At 46.6% G+C, this 21,293-nt stretch overlaps 10 protein-coding genes across 10 annotated transcripts; 7 read left to right on the top strand and 3 right to left on the bottom strand.

The window, feature by feature from the left end:
* Nucleotides 1-859: 859 nt before the first annotated feature.
* Nucleotides 860-2,356, top strand: KUCA_T00005564001 (uncharacterized protein; the record flags this gene model as incomplete). The annotated part of the gene is made up of 1 exon (XM_022606019.1): nt 860-2,356. The coding sequence occupies one exon, from the start codon at nt 860-862 to the stop codon at nt 2,354-2,356; it is 1,497 nt and encodes a 498-aa protein (XP_022461556.1).
* A 262-nt stretch (nt 2,357-2,618) lies between these two features.
* Nucleotides 2,619-4,412, bottom strand: KUCA_T00005563001 (uncharacterized protein; the record flags this gene model as incomplete). The annotated part of the gene is made up of 1 exon (XM_022606008.1): nt 2,619-4,412. The coding sequence occupies one exon, from the start codon at nt 4,410-4,412 to the stop codon at nt 2,619-2,621; it is 1,794 nt and encodes a 597-aa protein (XP_022461555.1).
* An 850-nt stretch (nt 4,413-5,262) lies between these two features.
* On the bottom strand, nt 5,263-7,338 carry KUCA_T00005562001 (uncharacterized protein; the record flags this gene model as incomplete). Its single annotated transcript, XM_022605996.1, has 1 exon — nt 5,263-7,338. One exon carries the CDS (start codon nt 7,336-7,338, stop codon nt 5,263-5,265), a length of 2,076 nt encoding a protein of 691 aa, XP_022461554.1.
* A 1,419-nt stretch (nt 7,339-8,757) lies between these two features.
* Nucleotides 8,758-9,813, top strand: KUCA_T00005561001 (uncharacterized protein; the record flags this gene model as incomplete). The annotated part of the gene is made up of 1 exon (XM_022605985.1): nt 8,758-9,813. One exon carries the CDS (start codon nt 8,758-8,760, stop codon nt 9,811-9,813), a length of 1,056 nt encoding a protein of 351 aa, XP_022461553.1.
* A 1,042-nt stretch (nt 9,814-10,855) lies between these two features.
* KUCA_T00005560001 (uncharacterized protein) lies at nt 10,856-12,700 on the top strand (the record flags this gene model as incomplete). The annotated part of the gene is made up of 1 exon (XM_022605974.1): nt 10,856-12,700. One exon carries the CDS (start codon nt 10,856-10,858, stop codon nt 12,698-12,700), a length of 1,845 nt encoding a protein of 614 aa, XP_022461552.1.
* A 61-nt stretch (nt 12,701-12,761) lies between these two features.
* On the top strand, nt 12,762-13,136 carry KUCA_T00005559001 (uncharacterized protein; the record flags this gene model as incomplete). Its single annotated transcript, XM_022605963.1, has 1 exon — nt 12,762-13,136. One exon carries the CDS (start codon nt 12,762-12,764, stop codon nt 13,134-13,136), a length of 375 nt encoding a protein of 124 aa, XP_022461551.1.
* A 49-nt stretch (nt 13,137-13,185) lies between these two features.
* On the top strand, nt 13,186-14,172 carry KUCA_T00005558001 (uncharacterized protein; the record flags this gene model as incomplete). Its single annotated transcript, XM_022605952.1, has 1 exon — nt 13,186-14,172. One exon carries the CDS (start codon nt 13,186-13,188, stop codon nt 14,170-14,172), a length of 987 nt encoding a protein of 328 aa, XP_022461550.1.
* A 1,115-nt stretch (nt 14,173-15,287) lies between these two features.
* On the top strand, nt 15,288-15,839 carry KUCA_T00005557001 (uncharacterized protein; the record flags this gene model as incomplete). Its single annotated transcript, XM_022605941.1, has 1 exon — nt 15,288-15,839. One exon carries the CDS (start codon nt 15,288-15,290, stop codon nt 15,837-15,839), a length of 552 nt encoding a protein of 183 aa, XP_022461549.1.
* A 1,072-nt stretch (nt 15,840-16,911) lies between these two features.
* KUCA_T00005556001 (uncharacterized protein) lies at nt 16,912-17,379 on the top strand (the record flags this gene model as incomplete). The annotated part of the gene is made up of 1 exon (XM_022605930.1): nt 16,912-17,379. One exon carries the CDS (start codon nt 16,912-16,914, stop codon nt 17,377-17,379), a length of 468 nt encoding a protein of 155 aa, XP_022461548.1.
* A 338-nt stretch (nt 17,380-17,717) lies between these two features.
* On the bottom strand, nt 17,718-20,927 carry KUCA_T00005555001 (uncharacterized protein; the record flags this gene model as incomplete). Its single annotated transcript, XM_022605919.1, has 2 exons — nt 17,718-20,822; nt 20,901-20,927. The coding sequence occupies 2 exons, from the start codon at nt 20,925-20,927 to the stop codon at nt 17,718-17,720; spliced, it is 3,132 nt and encodes a 1,043-aa protein (XP_022461547.1).
* Nucleotides 20,928-21,293: the final 366 nt, after the last annotated feature.

Genomic DNA, 21,293 nt, shown 5'->3' with positions numbered 1-21,293 from the left:
GGATGTGTGGGGTTATCCCTCATTCTTGTGAGACATCAGGTTCACAATTTCGAGTTATCAAAATACTGGAATTCTTATCTGATGCTATCGGCAGCCTATGCTATTACACTTACAAGACTGAATATATGACCATCGTTTTGATTGCATCCCTGTGGGCATTTAACTGACATTGTCCATGCCGTGAACAAGTTTGTGGGATAAAATAAGGCAGTTCATGTTTTGCAGTTCATGTTTTATCTATATAACCTAAAAGGTAACAACTGACTTTCAAACAATTTTAAACGCATTTAAACGGTTTTTATATAGCTGAATTCGTTTTGGGAGCAAAATTAATAGGCCTGGTTTTTCGCTATTTGGTCTCGGTTGATCTGTACAAAGCTGTGTAGACGCATTAGCTTATTATTACCCGCATGAATCTACTTTCGAAAAATTTTTGTTTTAATAATATCATTGAGTTGGATAATGTCTGCACTACATGTGACAATGATTTGTAATATTTAACCACTAGCAATCAACTTCCAGTCCTCGTATGTCCTCGCAACGATCTGGACGTGGCCAACTCCACCTCTAAACTGAATTATATCAAAAGGGACCGTATTGGGAATTGAGTTCTTGGCCTCTTTCCAAAAATAAAACCCTTATTTTGCTCACTTTTCCACATATTTTTTTTTGAACCTTTCCAATCATTTATATAATCTTGGAATAACCCATATTTTTTGCGTTGTCAACACAATTCTGCCTTAGTCCCAAATTGCAATTGTACTTGCGTTTGTGAGTGTTGTCACCGCATCACTCAGCCGTTCTTTGGTCCTCCTCCTTGTTCTTCTTCTGTTGGCTTCCCTGTGTTCACAACTTTAAAATGGCCACAGTTCCCGATTTACCAGTTTTGGACATTGTTATGGGTGGGGTCGACCATCCAGAAACTAAACAATCATTTGGTGCTCAGGATTATGTTCCCCAGAAAAAGGGCATTGCCAAACTTGGCAACAACATACGAACTGCAGTAGTTAAATACGCTCGGTTTGTCGGTCCCGGGTTGATGGTTTCAGTCGCATACATGGATCCTGGAAATTACGCGACTGCTACTTCAGCTGGAGCTTCCAATCGGTATGCACTGCTGTTTGTGGTTTTTATTTCTAACGCGGTGGCAGTTTTCCTTCAAAGCTTGTGCATTAAACTAGGCACCGTTACCGGAAAGGACCTCGCAAGGAGCTGCAGAGAAATCTGTCCGCGATGGCTGAATTTGGTGCTTTACTTGTTTGCAGAGTGTGCCATTGTGGCCACGGATGTGGCTGAGGTGATTGGTTCAGCTATAGCATTGAACATATTGTTCAGGGTGCCGCTTCCGGCCGGAGTTGCGATCTCAGTGGTTGATGTGTTCTTGGTCTTGATGGCTTACAGGCCTGGCTCTTCACTACGATTTGTGCGGTATTTCGAGTATGGAGTTGCAGTTCTGGTGTTGGCAGTTGTGATTTGCTTCTGCGTGGAGCTGGGATACTTGCCTCAGGAAACTTCTGCTAAGCAGATCTTCCGGGGATTTGCTCCTTCTAAAGAGATGTTCCATAACAACGGAATATACACAGCTGCTTCCATTTTGGGTGCGACAGTTATGCCACATAGTCTATTTTTAGGGTCTGGACTGGTACAACCGAGACTGCGCGAATACGACGTGGCCACAGATCACATCCAGTTGTCAGAGGATTCAGCTGAAAACGAAGAGATGTACTACAGTTATAAGCCTTCATCTGCAGCCATCGACTACTGTTTGAAGTATTCAATCATCGAATTAGCAACCGCATTGTTCACTTTTGCTCTGTTTGTGAATTGTGCTATTCTGATAGTTTCTGGGGCCACGCTTTACGGAACAACAGAGGCCGTCGACGCTGATCTCTACGATATCCATTCGCTGCTTTCCACAACAATTGCACCCGTTGTTGGTACTGTTTTCATGGTAGCACTTCTATGTTCAGGCCAATCTGCCGGGATTGTGTGCACGATTGCAGGTCAGATTGTGTGCGAGGGCCACATTCAATGGAGAGTAAAACCATGGATGCGGCGACTCATAACTAGGTCCATTGCAATCGTGCCTTGTCTGGCAATATCTGCCAGTCTTGGGAGACACGGGATGGGTATAGCTTTGAATGCAAGCCAGTTTGCCCTCTCAATTACACTGCCGTTTCTCACTGCACCGTTGATCATTTTTACATGCAATCGACGCATAATGCGGGTGGAGAGGGAAGACGGGACTTACAAAGACATGTCCAATAACTGGCTCACCACGGTTATCGCAGTTGTGGTGTGGATTTTTGTTGCGGTATTGAACGTGTATGCTTTGGTTCAAGCAAATAAGTCATAAAAGAAGTCGAGACGAAAAGGGAGAGGTTTAAGGCTGAAGACTGGCGATGAGAGCGGAATCAGCTAACTAAGGAGCCTTTTGGCACAATATATGAAGATTTTTGAGTGGAAAATCATTTACGAATAACTACTGCATACCCAAAACGAAAATAACCGAATTTTTGACTTTTGATACTAACTAGTTCTTGCTGATACAGACCTTCGATACTAGCGTTCATTATATGGACCTCAATACTGTTTTTTTGACCTCGCATTGTCCTTTTTTATGCAGAAGACCTTTTCTGCTCGCGATCAAGTGAAATGACGCCCTGTGCAATCATGCTGTTGACGGAAGAAACCATGGCCATGACAGAAGCTCTGGTAGCGTTCTCGTGGATACCAATACCCCATTGCGAAGTGCCTTCAGCGGTTGAAAGCTGGATATAGGAGGCAGCCTTGGTCTTGGAACCCTTACCAACAGAGTGCTCAGAGTAGTTGGCCACCTCGAGTTCAACATCGAAGGAGGTAGAGAGAGCCTGCAAGAAGGCAGAAATTGGACCATTACCGGTACCGGATATGCTGATTGGTTCAGAACCATGAACGGAGATCTTGGCGTTCAAAATGAGCTCATCGGAAGAAGAACCCTTCTTGAACTCGGTATCCAAAAGCTGCACGCTTGTTTGGGCGACACTGTCGATGTTGTAAGTGGAATGAAGCAACTTGCTGATCTCTTCAGACTTAAGTTCGCGGCCAAGCTTGTCGGCCTCGATCTGAACGACAGAACTGAACGAGATCTGCATCTGTCTTGGGAGATCCAGGCCAAGAGTTCTGAGAACAACCCAAGCAGCACCACCCTTACCTGATTGAGAGTTGACACGGATGACGGCTTCGTAATTGCGGCCAATATCCTTTGGATCCAGAGGCAGGTAAGGAATCATCCAGCGAGTGTCACCATTGGCCCATCTCTTTTCCTGAGCGGCAAATCCCTTCTTGATAGCATCTTGGTGAGAACCAGAAAAGGCAGACACCACCAAAGAACCTCCGTATGGAGCTCTGGCGGAAACGGGAAGTTTGTTACACTTTTCAACCACGTCAATGATCGATTCGATATCGCTGAAGTCGAGCTCGGGTGAGACACCGCTGGTGTACATGTTGAGTGCAACAGTCACGATATCGACGTTTCCAGTTCTCTCACCATTTCCAAAGAGACATCCCTCAACACGATCACCACCAGCCATCAGACCCAACTCCGCGGCAGCAACGCCGCAACCACGGTCGTTATGAGGATGAAGAGAAATACAAACCTTTTCACGTTCGGACACATTTCTGGAGAAGTACTCGATTTGGTCGGCATACACGTTAGGCGAACTGACCTCAATGGTGGCAGGCAAGTTGAAAATTAATGGATTCTCGGCAGTTGGCTCCCAGGCAGCCTTGACGGCCTCACAAATCTCCAAAGCGAACTCGGATGGAGTCGACGAGAAACATTCAGGCGAAAACTCGTAGGTCCAGATGGTATCCTGCATGTCTGGGTGGTCCTTCGTCAGTGATCTTACCAATTTGGTAGTTTCGATGGCCTTGGCAATCGCGTCTTGCTGAGACATGTGGAAGACGACATCACGGAATAGGTCCGAAGTGGCCAAGTAGGTGTGGATAGTGGCGCGCTTGGCACCTTTCACCGAATCCACGGTTCTGCGAACCAGATGTTCTCTTGATTGGGTCAAAACCTGAATGGAAACGTCCTCTGGAGCGTGTTCAACGGCGTATCTGGTGAAGTCGAAATCGGTTTGCGAGGCAGATGGAAAAGAGACCTCGATCTCCTTGAATCCCACTTCCACAAGCTTATGGAAATATTCCTTCTTTTGCTCGATGGACATAGGGTCTGGAAGTGACTGGTTGCCGTCTCTGAGATCTGTGGACAACCAACGTGGCGCCTTCTTAATCTTGTTGTTAGGCCAGGTACGATCCTTGAGTTGTACACCCTCGAAGGCCGAATACTTGGTCGAGGGATCACGGAGCATATTGCTCCAAGCACCCTTGGTGGACTTCTGTAAAAGACAGACTGTTTGCTTGAACATGGCTGAGTTGGCACGAGGAAGAAAACTTGAAGAGCTTTGCTAGCTTAGAAATTTTCCACGACTTAAGAACTGTAAAACCCAAAGATTTCAAAGAGCTGAGCTGAGTACTTGCAACTTAGATTTAAGACCTCGAGAAGTTCAATCCTTTTTCAAAACTCACCTCGGTGAAACTCTCATCAGGCTATCAGGCCAATTTTTCATCAGTGACTCAGTAAAAATCTTATCCGGATTTCGCGGGTGCGATGAGGGGTAGAGGGCCGGTACCGGCCTTGGCCTATGGCCTATGGGGTATGACGTGAATGTCATAGGCGACTGAACGAAAATAAAAAAAGTGTATTCCACACAGGAAATATGTTCCGATAAAAAAATAGAGGAAAATAGCAATCAACAAAAGTCATCAAGGATTGTCTCATAAACCTCTCAAATATCAGCGGCTGGTTAGCATTATGTTCTCCATGTTCTTCTTTCGACCCTCTCCATGACCAGTTCCAGATTCGACGCGTTTCCCGTTAAAAAAGTCAAGTTCCGGCCCGAGAAATGAGAATTGCGCGACCAAGTCCCCGCCGGTCCGCAGAGACGTCGGGTAAATGCGGAAGTGTGTGAATCAAAAATTAAATGGGGGGAGTACTATCTATTATCTACTACAATCTTAAACGTTTTCTACAAGAAGTGTGTTCGATTAATACAGACGCGTAAAAGCGTTATTGCGTAATTCACAGTGTCTATCTTTCTGTAGTGTACATGTTCGTATCAATTTCAACAGGCGGGGGGCAGTTCGTGTCAGTGTGTCGATTTCGATATCGAGACGATTCTGCGAAATCTTCTAAACATCACTCTGAGGGTTATTGGCTCACTCGCGTTCAACACTCTGCAGCGCCTCTGCTATCCCGTCAAGTAACCCATCAACCTCTTCGAGCTCAACGCTGCAACACAGCGACACCAGCCGTCTGTACTGGTTCATCTTTTCGCTCTCGCCCGAGGCTTCCGCAAAGAGTGTCACAATCTCCTCAACCTTGCGTTTCCGTGACAACTGAAGCCTTGAAAGCTCTACAACGGATGCTATCGTTGTGGCATCGACAGTGGCTGCAACTGATTGAGGACCAGCGCCCGATTCTCCTTCACATCTCTGGACGACTTCAGCCAGGTCTTTGGCCTGAGCACGCTCTAATAGTGACCTCAAACGGGCCGACTTCTGGGCATATTGTTCACCCAATTCAACCAGTTGAGCTGCAACACTCATACCTTTATCGTGACGAGCCACTATGACTCCAATTTCCACGTTGGTGGTGCGAACATCCTCCTCCAAACCCGCCAATTGAGCTCTGCTTTCGCTCAAGTCGTCGTCTGTTTGCTGGAGTTCTGCGTCAAAAGCACTCGATAGTTCCAGCAGTTTTTCGGACAATTGCGATGATACGCGATGGTTTATCTGCATTGCCGTCTCTGAATAGCGTGGAACGTTGAAATTGAGACTCGGAAACGACTGGAGAGTCTCCACACTTTCTAGGTCTGGTCGAAGCGAAGCAGTGGATAGAAAGTCGTAGACTGTCTCTCCATGCTCGTTAGAGATATCCACTCGAGCGCCATAACCCAACATCACCTTCACGCACTTTTTTGCACCGCTGAGCACAAAAACATGCAACGCGGTATTCCCCTCGGCATCCTGCTGGTTGACGAAGTTGGAAAGCCTTTCAAGAGGCTGAATTTCAGAAACTTTCGCCAGCAATGCGTCGAGGTAGTAACGAGCAGCCGGCAATCTTGCACGCGAATCTGAAGAGGCTGCAATGTGGTGGAGCATAGTTCGACCGCGACTATCACGGTCTAATAAAGTATCTCTCAGCAAGTCCAAAAGCTTTGGGAAAGTACGCCTTGCAAATGCATTGGTGAACAACACTGCTCTCATCGCAGGGACCTGCCCTGCATGGTTGAGACAGCGGTAGTTTGCGCCGTAGTTTAACAAAGCATCTGAGATCCGCAGATCACCCATAGAGCACGCCCAGTGGAATGTTGTGTTGCCTTCTTTGTCTATGGGCTGATTAACATCAAATCCACGAGTGGGATGTAGCAGAAACTCGGGGACTTCTTGGGGCCGTTCGGGGGGAGCCAGAAAGTACTCCAATAGTCTCGAAGTATACTCCTTTCCAGGGTCATACCAACCAGCTTCCGTGGGATGCGTCGATTGTCGCAATGCAACCTGACCGGATCCATCTTGGTGCGAACGCAACGCGTTGTCAAGATCTGTATCGCTCATGAACTCGCTGGGAGAAGACGAAAGCTCCAAATGGCTGTTCGGTTCGTCAGCATCGTAATCATTGTATAAAGGTCGGGGCCTACTGTGCTGTTGGATCGAGCGGTATTGCTCGTGCCTATTTGTAGCTACAGCATTTCTTGCAGCCGGTTCGTCAACTGTGGAGTTTTCGCGTGATTTGGGAGGACGGCCGCGCTTGCGTGGAATCGACGCCGAAAGAGCATTGGTGGGTGATTCTGCTCCAGGTCTCACCATTCGACGCAAAGCGGGCTTCTCGGGCTTTTCCAAACGTTCAGGCTTTTTTGGCTTTGTAGCCGAACTTGCGTGGTGATGTTTTGGAGCCGGTGGAGGTGGTGGATCACCAGCATTAGGCGCAAAGTCAAAGATGGCACTGAGCTCACCATCAACACCAAACTGAACAGCAATCTCGCGAGCTCGCTCTAAAGGTACCCACGTACCCTGGTACTTACCATAACCACCCTGGATCTTTTCGTGGGTACCTGTTTGGACGTCACGTTCGAGGATTCTGGTTCGTTTCGCTTTCGGAAAGTCTGCAACTTTTAGTATGTGCGTTGCGTTGATCCAACCATCCTGCTGACGGCGCATCACTGACGTTTTGGGGGTGATGAACTCGAAAACGGGCACACCCGAGTAGGTGGCCGAGTATACTTGGTCGGACATAGCGGTGGGATGAAGTTCAGCAAACCACACAAGGTTCTAGGCGTTCAAGTGCTCTATCTGCTTAATTCTAGAGAGAAAACCAGCAAAACCAGAAAATGGAACAGGGAAATACTCGTATAGCCACTTGTAGATGTTCTGGTTGTCACTGCTGTAGCAGTTAATATAGGTGTAAAAAAAGATCCCCGACAATTGTTGTCACGAAAGTTTCGTTGCCTTAATAATGTCACGGTTGCGAGCCTTTTACCGGTTTCTTTATAATTCACCGGCTGGGAGGCGTCAATGCTGATGTTGTGACAGCGCTTTCCTTGCGAAGAGAGATACTCGTTGTATCTTAGAGCTCAACAGTCACCCAAACCAACTGTAACCTAAACGCAACCAGTCTAATCGCTCAATTAACAAGCGAATCCACAGTTGACCGCTTTGGTATCTCACAAGCGGTTTATGCGTTTGCGTGGTTGACAGTTACGTACAACACAGTAATCTCTCCGTCAATTGCTTAGCGAAATGCAAACAAACTGGTGAAGAGCAATACGTGGAGAATCGCACTCTTTCTGTGACTCGAGTGGTCTTTTTGATTGTGCTAGGGTCAGCTTCGTCTTCTTGAAACAGGCCTGTTTGTCTTGTCTCCTCTGGTCTTCTCTCTTGTTCTTTCCAACCGTTCCACACAGACAGGGGAGGGTAGGGTAAGTAATACAAAATTGGTGAATGAACTACTGTGCGGCTTACGGCTTGAGGCATGAGCACAGGATCAAGGAGTATGGTTTGAAGGTGGAACGAAGAATACTCATTGTTTGAATGACCTGGAAACGGCTCCTGAGTATTTTTCGGGAAAGAAGAGAGCGCTGAGAGTCAAAAAGCGCGGAAGGTTTGGCGTCTAAAGACTTTCCTCATCAGTTTCTCGGGATTACTGTGTAGCGCATAAGACATGCAAGAAAACTCAATTCTATTATGTTTTTGATTGAGTATTACCAAAAATGCCTATTGTTATTTTTTGTTTTTCTTCGTTTATTTGTCTTCGTGAGGAACACCGACAGTATCTGTTAGAAAAATCACGACATTTACAGAAATTGACGCTCTGGCGCCCCGAAGACCAAACGACGTCCAGACTACATTATTCCCCACACACAGAGAGAGAGGCACAGGGAGAGAGCGCCGAACACGCCACGTTTGTTCAAACCCGTGCAATGCTTTTGTATACGACACCCGCTATCCGGTTGTCTCGTATCTCATATGTTTTCCTTTTTTTAGACCAGATTTAACCGCCTAACGCTGCCAAGTGTGACTCAAATTTGCGTGTACCGCCAAAGTCACGACGCGATGCAGTGTTTACATCTGCGTGCCTGTAGCCTTGTTTGACACAGCAATTAACATGTTGACCAGGTCTCAGCACTAGCATTCGTTTAACATAAGCCAAATACCATGGAAGTATCGAAGCCCAAAGCCTGGTTCAGGTCTTTTAGCAACAATAACTTGCACGGATATTTGAAACCCGATTGCCGAGTCTATGTGGATCAACACCAAGCATCTGTGTACAACGCTGGAACGACCCAGGACTCACTCACATACCCTATTTTGACAGATCTTCGAAGCTGTCAGACTGTGGATGTTAACTTGACTCTTGCTGGCTCAACTCTGCAGTGTTCTGTGCCTGTTATTGTGGAAAGATGCTGTCGTCATATTGCTGCTAGCGAAAAGCCGGATGGGCTGTTCAGAGTGAACGGCTCTGTGAAGACAGTACGTGCCACAGAACAGATTCTGGCAGCAGATGTGGCATATTCCTTTGATGGGCTCAATTCTTACGACATCTCGATGTTGTTGAAACGATATCTATCTTTTGCTGACCCGCTTGTACCAAGAGCAATCAGCGAAACCCTCAAAAACATTGCTGAGAACGGCTCTGGGAACATTGAATTGTACGCAGCCACACTGGCTCAGATTCCAACTCGCAAAGTCCACACCTTGTTGTACGTTCTTCACTTCTTGCACGCGCTGGCGCTCCCTGAGGTGGTGCTCCAAACACGGATGACGCCCCACAATCTGGCCAAAATCTTTCAGTTATCGCTGTTTAGATTCGAAATTACAGGAAATATGAGTGCGGAAGACCTTATGGGCTCGTGCCGCGTGTTTGAGGAAACTCTGCAGTGCTGGATCGAAGATTTTGAGTCTTTGTTCACCGCAGTTTGTGCGAGGCTGCGCGAGGTCCCGGAAGTTAAGCTTCCAGTACACTACGAAAGTCGAGCAAGATCCCTTGAGTCGTTACATGTTACTAAACGTAAGAATAGGCGACTGTCTTTGTTTTTGGATCGTTCCGTGTCGGCGTCGGCTTCAATTCTTGAAGAGCCCGTGCCGCTACTGCCCGAACGTCCACAACAAAGGGCTGTTTCTGATCCGGTTCCACGTGATAAGAAGGACTCCAAAGTTAAGCTTGGCCGCAGGCTCTCGGTTCGTTTCGGACTGTCGCGTATGGCTGCGTAGGACGAATGTGTTAAAAACACCTAATATGACTAATACCATGAACATAATTGACTGATAGTGCAGGTTGTAGAACTGTAATTCCCATAATTCTTGAAAACATTAAATTTGAGGTAAACGGTCTGGCGTGTTGAAAGATTGGAGACATATGTTTCAGCCGCACCACCTCACTACGGGTGAACAATTTCATATGGCGCGTACTCACCGGTTGTTGTGCGTAGGTTTGCCATTTGGTAGCCATTCCCATATGGAGTTACCTAAGTGGACCCTTTTCTGTTGATCCATAGCTATTTATCTCCGTTTTCACCTGACTGGTAGCTATTGAAAAGCCATAAACGTCAAAACTTCGTGTCCTGCACCGGCAGATAGTATGCACACGACCGCAACCGTTGCTTTGACTAATCACCAAAAGAATCACCAGAGATCGAGAAAAAAGTTATTACTGAGTGTTTTACGGAACTTAATGCTACCATATTTTCCAGTCTTCCTTTGTTGAGCGAGTAGTGATAGTCTAAAGAAACACGTGCAAGTCATCACATGTCAACTGAAATCCCGAAATCCCGGACCATGAGTCTTAGTCAGGACTTGCACGGCTTTGAGTCAACCTACGAGTTTCACGGACAGCTCCTAAGCTGAATACATCAGATCTACAAATCTCGGTTTGATTCATCTTCCCCTTTGACTCTTCTGCAAATATTGCCCATCGTTCGCATTTCAAAAGCACGTGAGAATCAGGGGTCGTGTTACTCCCAGTATCTGCCCGCTTTTGCTTATGTACGCAGACCTGCTGGGGTCATCTTCCTCCTTCGTCTTACAAAGTTCCGTGCCCACCTCTCTTCGCTACATTTCAAGCCGTGCTATCCTAGTTCAAATCGAAAAAAACCCTAATCAGCCTGTGTTTGCTTCTTTGCTGAATACAACGGTACCAAATTTGGGTCAGTCCGTGTGTTTTTTGCTAACCCATAGCCAAATCAAATTGTGAGATCTTGCTCGCTACCCCCACTTCGTTTAGTACCCCGATCTTTTACACCTACATGCCTGCAAAATGATCTCAAGGCGCCAGACGAGGCAGTCCTCGATCATGGCATTTGCCGTGGGTCTGCTGACAGCGGTTGGTGGTTTTTTATATGGCTATGATACCGGAATCATCAACGGCATGCTTGAAATGGATTATGTCAAGCGAAATTTTGCGCCGAACGGTAAGAACTTCACGGCGCCAGACACCGCCATCATTACAGCAGTTCTGTCTATTGGGACATTCGTCGGTGCGTTGTTTGCACCTGTTTTATCGGACACTATTGGCCGTCGGCTGACCATAGTGTATTCTGCCGGCATCGTCTTCTCGTTGGGAACCATTCTCCAGCTTATTCTCACCAATATGGCGTTGCTATGTGTTGGTCGTTTCGTCAGCGGACTGGGAGTTGGCATTATCAGTGCGGTTATTCCGCTTTACCAGGCTGAGTCGTCTCCCAAAGGTGTTCGTGGTGCCATTATCTCGCTCTACCAATGCGCAATCACACTGGGGCTTTTGGTTTCCAGTGCCGTTGTCCAAGGAACACATAAGATTGACGATTCGCGTTGTTTCCGCATCCCCATAAGTCTCCAGCTCATATGGTCAGCTGTGCTGTCCACTGGAGTGTTCTTTTTGCCCGAGTCGCCGCGCTTTTTCGTGAAGAAAGACCGTTTGGACGATGCCATTGTGGCACTGTCGCGGTTCCGCAAACTCCCTGTCACGGATGAATCATTGATCGAAGAACTGATCGAAATCAAGGCTTCTCACGATTATGAGATGAGCTTTGGAAAGCCGTCCATATTTGATTGCTTCCGGAGTTCACCCTCGCGGTGTCGCCAAGGTTACAGAATGTTCACCGGAATGGCGCTACAGGCTCTTCAGCAGTGTACGGGTATCAACTTCATTTTCTACTATGGTGTGAACTTCTTTGTCCATGCCAGCGTGCAGAACTCGTACCTAATCTCGTTTATCACCTACGCCGTCAACGTCACTTTCACAATACCAGGAATCATTTTTGTGGAGGTTATCGGTCGAAGAAAACTTATAATCTTTGGTGCTGCTGGAATGACAGTTTCCAACTTCATCATCGCAATTGTTGGCTGTACGACGGATTCTGTGATCGCCAATAAGGTGATGATCGCGTTTGTATGTCTATTCATTGCATTTTTTGCCTCCAGTTGGGGTCCTGTCGTTTGGGTAATCGTTGGAGAGTCTTACTCGCTTTCGGTCCGTCAAAAGGCAGTGTCTCTGACTGCTGCAACAAACTGGATTGTCAACTTTGTGTTTGCCTACTCCACTCCATACTTGGTTGATGCTGGAAAGCACACTGCCGCACTAGGCACCAAGATCTTCTTTCTCTGGGGCGCATGCTGCACATTAGCTTGTGTTTTCTCGTACTTATTCGTATACGAGACGAAAGGCCTGATGCTCGAAGAGATCGACGAGATGTATCGCGTTTGCCGTAGTGCGGGCAAATCTGCTGGTTTCAAATCCACTCTTCATGAACGGTATGTGCTAAATAACCAGGAAGAACAGAGGACAACTGTTAGCAGTTCGACAAACGACAAGCGTTTGGAGTCGAGCAGTTCGACCAACGATAAACGTTTGGAGCTGAGCCGCACAGTAACAACAGGACTCTACGAACGGTCTCATCATGGAGGCAATTTCCAGCTTAATGTCGTGACTGGCACCCCGCCTTCGATTGATTCGAACTCCGACGATGATGAGCTAATGGACGTCGTGGATGGCCACGGCGTTAATGCTTATAATTATACGAATGAGCAGGACTTGATGGAGTTTATCCAGGGTTTGCATTTGGATAACAGGTTTCAATTTGAGAGATCTGGAGACTCCGAAGGACCTGAGAGGCCCGAATGATCCAAAATAAGAGTCCAAAGGGCCTACCTATAACGTCAATTTCCGAAAATGTCGCTCAAAAATGTCAGAAACTGACGTCTCTGGGCTGGAATTTCACGAACTACTTACTCTCAACTCCCTGGTTTCACCCATAGTTTCCACAATCACTCAACTTTCACAGCAAACCGCGTACCCCTCGCCCGTCAATATACCGTTTTTTACTTTCGTTTTTGTCTCATTTTGGGTCTCTGTGAGCCTATCTCCGTATTCTAAACTACCTGCTATCAATCCCCGAGCCATGACAAAGTTGCGTGCCCTTCACTTTGTTCCCCGCACGACACCTCACATTTCGCGAAGAAGGCCACGGATTCAACTTGGCAACTTAACAAGACTATCTTCCCTCAGTCCAATTCTGCGGAGGAAAATCACTGGAAAATACATTCCGGATCCAAGGTGAGGCTCTGGTTGTGACTTTTTTTGTGTTTTTTCGTCCTGGGATTTGAGACATGGTTGAGTCTTCACCCGTGGTTTCCCCCGTCGTTTCCCCCGTCGTGAACGGTGCGGCCGCGTACGACTGGAAAGGCTCCGCTGGAGTTTTAGAAAGATATGGATCGATTCTCAAAATGGCAATTGCACCACGGAACTCGAAATTGGCGGAGGATCCCACCTACTGGCAGATCTTCTCATTTTACGTGTGCCACTCGGTGCTTGTTGTACTGTATCTGCTGCTTTTCTGCTACAGACTATACAACTTTTCTGCCAACAAGCTGAAATTGAGGTTCCTGAATCTCACATATAACCCTTCGCGTTCTCCGAGTCTAATTCGCAACGATGTCGGCAAACTGGCCAAGATTCCGCGCCAAATTGCCGCAATTCTCAACTGCAGAGCTGAGGAAGAGGAGAACGGAGGTGTTGACGGATTGCTCAATGACAGCTCCGAGCTGGCAGCATGGTGCGTTTCTAGTGGTATTCCAAATCTTGCAATATATGAAAGAACTGGGACCATGAAACACCATATCCCCGAATTGCGTCGGGCCGTTTTCCGCAAATTAACCGCGTATTTCGGGACAGGAAACGTTCCTTCATACTCAATTCGTGTTCCCCATTTGAATCTGACCTTCTACGGTGCTTCTGATGAATACGAGAAGTCAAATTCCAAACCCGCGATCGAAATTTCACTGCTGAGTCTCGAAGACGGGCGTAACACCATTGTGGAAATGACCCGTGTTATGGCCGAGCTAGCCAAAACTGGAGAGCTGGACGAGAAGAAAGTGACTTTGAAGTTCATAGATGATGAACTGAAGCAGCTCGTTGGCGCTGAGCCCGATCTAATCGTCATGTTTCAGCCGTATATCGATCTCCAAGGCTTTCCACCATGGCATATTCGTCTCAGCGAAATGTACTGGGAGCCTGACAACGATGATGTCACTTATGCCGTTTATCTGCGTTCCCTCCAGAAGTTTTCCACTTGCAAAGTCAATGTTGGCAAGTGAGGGAGTCTCCTAAACCTTACCATACAGGTTCTTCCGCACCCAATTCCGCTACCAATTTGCATATCTATATATAACTGGCTCCTGTGGCTATATTACGGAAACGTTTGTTCCGATCTAATTTACCATTTTGCATTCTTGAACGCCTCACTGTAGTCATAAAGTGGTCTTTTGGAACGCGTTAGTGGGCACGACCATCTGCGGATCTACTGCGCCACTTGGATCTCCGAGGAGGGTAGGTGTTTAAATCAAAGCTGTTGACATACGGTGCCATTTGAACTCATGAACTGACTTAAAACATAGACAAAAGTGTTGGAATTGTGAGTTTATCATTTTCTTTATTTTGTCACCTTGATATTCTTTTGCTTCAGCCGGGTCCGCGCAGTTTTTGAACACCTCGCCACATGAAATTCCAAATGGGAAATTTGTGGCGGTGCTCAAAAAGGAGTCGATCCGACAAGAAAAAGTCGCCAGCTAATCGTCTTCCCGCAACCCTCCCCTTGTTTCCTTTAACGCTCTTCTCTGTTACCACTTTCGAACAAGGGAACTGAATATCAAAAAGGACATTCTCGAATTGGAATAGTAAGTGTGCGAATTATCTGGTGTTACAGATTGGATTGATGGATCGATATAATTGCGGTCGAGGCATTTAATTGCGAAGGCTTTGCTTGAAGGCGTTGATGCGAGACAAGACGGTTTTGATCATTTCAAATCGTCATGATACTCACGGGCTCCCTCGGACTCGGTGCCAAAGTGATTGCATTGGATTGAATGTTCTTGTTGGGACTTGTCCTACTTTGGTGATTGATGCTGTGTCAAATCAGTCTCATGATGTGTTCCAACAGGGGCTATGCCGTGACCATTTGGAAATAAAAGGCCATTTTTCACGCGAATCAGGTGAAATGTTGCCTGTTTCGTGTTTCCCCAAATGGATTTGTTCTAATAGCAACGTTTGTCTCGAGAGTTAGCTATTTGTTCCCTCTGTTTCCTAAATGACACGCGTCGATCCTTTCAAAGTGTCGCTGTTTGTGATCTAAACTTCACGATCCATCAAGATGTGACTTTCACCAGTGATTTATCCACATCTAACTCAATCGTTCAATTACTAACTTCAGCAGATGGGTTTGAGTATTTCAAAGTTGTTGCAAGGCCTTTTTGGCCGCAAAGAGATGCGTATCTTGATGGTTGGTTTGGATGCCGCTGGTAAGACTACCATCCTGTACAAGCTCAAGCTGGGTGAGATTGTCACCACCATCCCAACGATCGGTTTCAACGTGGAGACCGTTGACTACAAGAACATCTCGTTCACCGTCTGGGATGTCGGTGGACAAGACAAGATCAGACCGCTGTGGAGACACTACTTCCAGAACACCCAGGGTATCATCTTTGTCGTTGACTCTAACGATAGGGACCGTATCTCTGAGGCCAGGGAAGAGCTGCAGAGAATGCTCAACGAGGACGAACTCAGAGACGCGTTGCTATTGGTGTTCGCCAACAAGCAGGATCTGCCAAATGCCATGAATGCAGCTGAGATCACAGAGAAGCTTGGTCTGCAATCAATCAGACCTCGTCCTTGGTACATCCAAGCCACCTGCGCCACGTCTGGTGATGGTTTGTACGAGGGTCTTGAATGGTTGGCCACCAGCCTGAAGAAGAACAAGGGTACTTAGAGGACCCATACAAAAATGACTACATTTATCTTTTGGCGAGGTGTTGGTATGAAAGCATCCGATGTTGGAACTATTCTTTTATATTTTGAAGAGTTTTTTGGCCTGGTCCTTCGATAGGACCCAGCCCAAGGAGATTATAGAAGGGCATGGATCTCATCGTCATTGCCATCGGAAGAAGCCTCGAAGCTAATCTCAATTATTCTCCCAATTCGGATATACATAGCGTCTGATTTGCTAATCTGTTTCATTATACATTTCGTGTGTTGTAGGTAGTTGAGAACAATGACGAAGTTCCACTCTGAGTTGTACTTGAACATCTGTGAGTTATACTATGTGTGTTGCAATTTGAAGTAAGTTCTGGTTCTGTCTTGATAACCATTAGCTATAGATTTTAATTGTTCTCTGGTGTACAGCCGTTTGCAGTGAAATTTGAAGCTACAAAAAAGATACTGTAAGTTCCAATCAGGTCCCACATTTGCTTGAAGTGCTTCACATCATCTTTGAAGATTTATTCAAGCTGCTTGTATACTACATTTGTACTCCAAACTGCAGATTTTGTTATAGTCCACATATGCTCTTCGGAGCATACAAAACCGAATCTGATATGATTCATCAACAGACCCCTTATCTCGTTATCGCCTTGATAAAAGCTGCAGCGCTTGGACCTATCACGTGCAGCATTTCTGCCATCAAACCCCGTGCCATGTACGCCGCGCATACTCAGGGCAAGTTGCCCTTAATGTGCTCACGTGATACTCCCAGACGCAGATTTGTCCGGTGCACACACCCCCTCCGGCTTGCCAGTTTTTTCACCAGCTGAAGTCAACTAGTTCGTCTGAACAGATATTTGTGTTCTCCATCCCCCCGATCAAAATACATATATCTTTAAAATGGTATGTCTAGAACAGTGTTGATTAGTTCGCTTTTTTGAACCTACACAGATTCCATTTATGTCCTGAGTCCGTTGCTAGTTGAAGTTGGTCAAGCAGAAACTTTGTTGGAACATCCATCATGAAACCGGTGTCCACTATACCCGTCACCAACTACCGGTAAACTCACTGAAACCCGTCTGATGATGTCTCAGAGACCTCATAATCATCATCAAAAGATTCTATCTGGAACTGTGCCGGGTCCAACAACGAACAAAATTTTACCAAGCTCCAATACTAACGCATTACAGGCCGGTGTCAAAGCTTACGAACTCCGTACAAAGTCCAAGGAGCAACTCGAGGAGCAGCTCGTTGACCTCAAGAAGGAATTGGCTTCCTTGAAGGTCCAAAAGTTGCAGAGACCATCTTTGCCAAAGATCCACACTGTCAGAAAGAACATTGCTAGAGTCTTGACCGTCATCAACCTACAACAGCGTGAGGCCGTCAGAGCCTTCTACGCCGGCAAGAAGTACCTGCCAAAGGACTTGAGAGCCAAGAAGACTCGTGCTTTGAGAAGAAAGCTCACCAAGTTCGAGAGAAACCAAATCACTGACAAGCAAAGAAAGGCCAACATTGCCTACCCTGCTAAGAAGTTCGCCATCAAGGCCTAAGTCTGGGAGTATGTTAGAAAGGTGAAAAAATATTAATTCTTTTGAAATATATTGTCGTAGAGGTCGTAGAAACCACCCAGATACGTCAGTGGTGACTCTCGAGAGCCAAGACTGTACTAAATCTACTTTTCATGGCTATATCTGTAGTCTCTCTTTTAAGGCCCCATTCGGAGTGTCATTTAATAACTATCAGAAAGCTTCAGTTCACATTCAAGGCTTCATCAAAAGCCATATAAGTGGAAATTAATGATTCACTTCAAAGCTCCATTCCATTGCAATCTCAACCTTATGCGTATTCTCTTTTCTTCAAAATCCACTTGTTTTCCCCCAGCTTCATCTCATAACTCCATCTTGACATCCCCATCACCATCTTTTTCACTCAGCTTGGCAGCGCGTCTCTCACGCTTGAACTCAAAGATCTTTTGCTTCATCTCAACATCATCCACAACGTCCTCCAGTTTGAGAGGAAGACGGTTGAACGGATCTGTAGGGTCACTCAAAAGATGTGCCTTGATAGTGGATCTGTCTATCGTAACGTGGGATCCCGGTAGAATGACCGGGTCGGTCATAAGCGTGTACATCAGTGGATCTAGGAAATCGTCTGGGATCTCTCCCAGCTCCTGCTCGTCTTGCTCGTCTTGCACGAGAGCGTTATGGGCATCTCCCGAGAATTTGATAAGAGAATCCAGGAAAGCTGGCGAAGACGAACTTTGGTACCGTGACAAAATCGACACCGCCTTCTTGAAATATTGCACATCGAAGGATCTCGCGTCCCGGGCAACAGCCAGAACGAATCGTTCCTGGCCAGACAAATTGATATAGATCGAACACAACCTGTATAACAAATCGCGAGGCTTGAAGTGGTACTGTTCAGGGTTCTTCACCTTCAACTCACGGCACTTAGGGCCCACCAATGCTGCCAGATTGTAGTCCAGCATTCCTGCCAAACGGTCAACGACCTCTTCAATCACAAAAGACTCGGGCGTCTCTGCTGTCATCAAAGCAAATAGCTCTATCGTCTTATTGGACAATTGCATGTATGACTTGGTCTGATCTTCGGCTGTCGTGAGGTTTGTGGCTAGCTCTTCGTCTGTATCTTCGAGTGTGGGCTGCTCTCCTCTAGCACGGGCCTCAATCTCACGCTGAACTGTTCCCACAGTAGTAAGCTTGCTGAGAGACTCATCAAGAAGATACCTAGTATCATTGAGCATTCTGGCCACGAAACGGACAAAGAAGTCGACATTCTTTGTGGTTTTCTTGAGGCCCTCGCGCTGCTGTGGAAACGTCCACAACTGTTCCAAAATTACGGAAATGTGATATCTTGAGTTGAACTTGTCGTAGAACTGAGACGAGGCACCCGTTCTCTCCACCATCACGTAGAAATCCAACAGAGACATAATCAAGTTCTGCGAAACTAGCGCGTCTCCGGTAAATATATCCATCATGAATCCGGGTCTCTTATCCTGAGTCTGCAAGGCTCCAAAAAAGAGCACCTCAGTCAGTCTAGCCTTCAAGTGTGGGTTGTGCATCAGCTCTGGACATCTCAAGAGAACAACCGTAAACTGTACAAACGTGTCGAGTCTCTTGTTGTACACCAGAGGCTGGTTGTTGTAACGTGATATGAAATGGCAATAGTTCACGATACCCTCAACTAAGAACTCCGGATAGTACTTGAACGGCTCGGGAGCAAGAGTTCGCAAATACTCGTGATCGTCCATCTTCCCCACACTATCGTCGAGATTGACAAAAGGAATCTTCAACGGGGATTTTGGGTACAAGTGACCCGGGTCAATCAGCCGCATTAAAAACGCACATGCACCGGCCACAGCATCAAACACTTCGAGTTGCAGATCACGGTTGGAAAATACCATGTCTATGGCATTCTTCTCGGCTCGCATGTGTTCCTGCTTCTTCTTAAGAGGGTCGAGACGAACACGCATCATCTGTTCGACCATTGGATTCGCCGACTTCGATATGGCATTTTCCATCTGCTTTAGCTGGGCATTTATCTGTTTGAGCGCAGACTTAATCCTGTTCTCGTAGGTGATGATGCCTCCAATTCCGTAGTTGAGATAGCTGAGTGTCAGATAGAAACAGTCGGATATGAAGTTGGGAGTGGCCTCAGACTTGTTCTTCTCATAGTATTCGTGAGCCTCGGGAAGAGTAGCATAGAGTCTAGTCTCGTCCTTCAAGTCAATCAACTTGTTCTTAGCTAAATAATCCAGGTCGATCTTGTCGATCTTGAGAGAATTGGCGGACAGAAAAGGCTCCGAAAGCCTGATCAACACCATTGAGATGTTGAACATGAATGAATTGGATGCCACATCGGCTGGGTTTGCTTGTTCACCTCTTCTGAGATGGTTTTTGTTCACTATATCAGCAAGGTATCCCAGAAAAGCCTTTCTGGAAGCCTCACCACCTCTAACCAGCTTGTCAGAGATGAAAAAGAGCCTATCTATGAGAAACTTATGTTCGGCCTGCAAAGATTCGTGGATCACATTGAGTTGAATCTTTGTCTGCTCGCCCTTGTAGTTCTCGTGAGAAACTTGAGACAGTAGCGGCGAGATTCGGAAAAGGGGACCGAGCAATGTGAGTCTTTCAAAGTCGGGAGCAGCAATTCCATCAGGATGAAACCCCGGGATCAGATGGAAACTCTGGGCCACTGCCTTCTCAGAAAGCAGTAATTGGAACACAGTCACCATTTTGAGATACTCCCTGCTGTTGAGGTCCATGTTGTAGAGTTTTGCACACAATGGAGGCACTATTGCCTCCAAAAATTCATCCAAGGAGTCATTCGCGACCGCTCTGTTCACCATTTCAATCAAAAAATCAGCCAATTCGTCCACACCCTGGTGCAACGAGTCAACCGTGTTGAGCAACAGTGGCTCGTCCACAAATAACGAGGGAAGCTGGTAACAGAAAACTCCGTAGCTGGTAGTAAGTCTCACCACCTCGTCCAGCACCTCCAGTTTCTGCTTTCTTAGCGGGTCTGTGGTCTTCACTGACCTTTTTGCTTTAACGGCGCGAGACCATGCATTCTGGAGGTATTTCAGTGGTGAACTTCCGAGTCCTTGTTCGGTAAGAAGCTCAAGCAAGACGGTGTCGATGAGCTCCTTATTCAGAACCGGATCGCGGTCTTCGGATACCAGCTCTGTATAAGTTGATTCCATAAAGCGAAGCTTTGTGTTTTCCGAGTCCAGGGTCACTTCTAGAATGTTTTCTAATTGTTTAGTGGTCCATACCTCCAAAGATTCTTGAACAGGTTCACGAACAGACGCTGGGGCCACTGGCGGCGCTGGAATTGGCTCCGCTGCTGGTGGCTGATCCACTTTTTTGGGTGTTCCAGCCCTTTCAGCTAATTCAATGGGTGCTTTGGGCGTTTCAGTGACAACACGGGGTTGCGCTGGCTGGCTGACAAGCCGAGCAAGTCTCTTGGCCCGTATCTGTGGGCATTAGTAAACCGAGTCTAATTAACCAGTCATCTCCATGGACAAATCAAAACCCTTTCCGTAATCACTTACATCATCAGATGGGTTGCCCGAACTCATGATCTTCGCTTTAGTTCAACAACAGAGTGGGAACAAACACGTAGCCAGGCAGGAGTTCTTGATCCTATCAATGATTGTATTCGCCTCTGGAGGTAGTGTGCTGGCACATCGGTAACTTGGTCACGTGACTTTTCAGAAAGCGACAGAAAGTGGCAGAATGATAGGCAAAGAGAGTTAGATCGAGAGTTTTTATTATAAGTGCAGGGTTCTGGGATAATGTTAATACACAATAGTCTAGAAGAGGTTCCAGATTATGTTTTGAGTCGAAAGGTTTGACTTAGGTGGTGTACCTCATGGGGCTTATCTGATGTGGTGTGCAGGGTCCAGCTCCAAAGGAGTACCAGTTGTCTGACGATAACGTTCTAT

The sequence above is a fragment of the Kuraishia capsulata genome, genomic scaffold (genome assembly GCF_000576695.1).
Source record: "Kuraishia capsulata CBS 1993 genomic scaffold, Kuraishia_capsulata_scaffold_7, whole genome shotgun sequence".
In the NCBI taxonomy this organism is placed as follows: Eukaryota; Fungi; Ascomycota; class Pichiomycetes; order Pichiales; family Pichiaceae; genus Kuraishia; species Kuraishia capsulata.
This window is presented reverse-complemented; position numbering and strand designations above follow the sequence as displayed.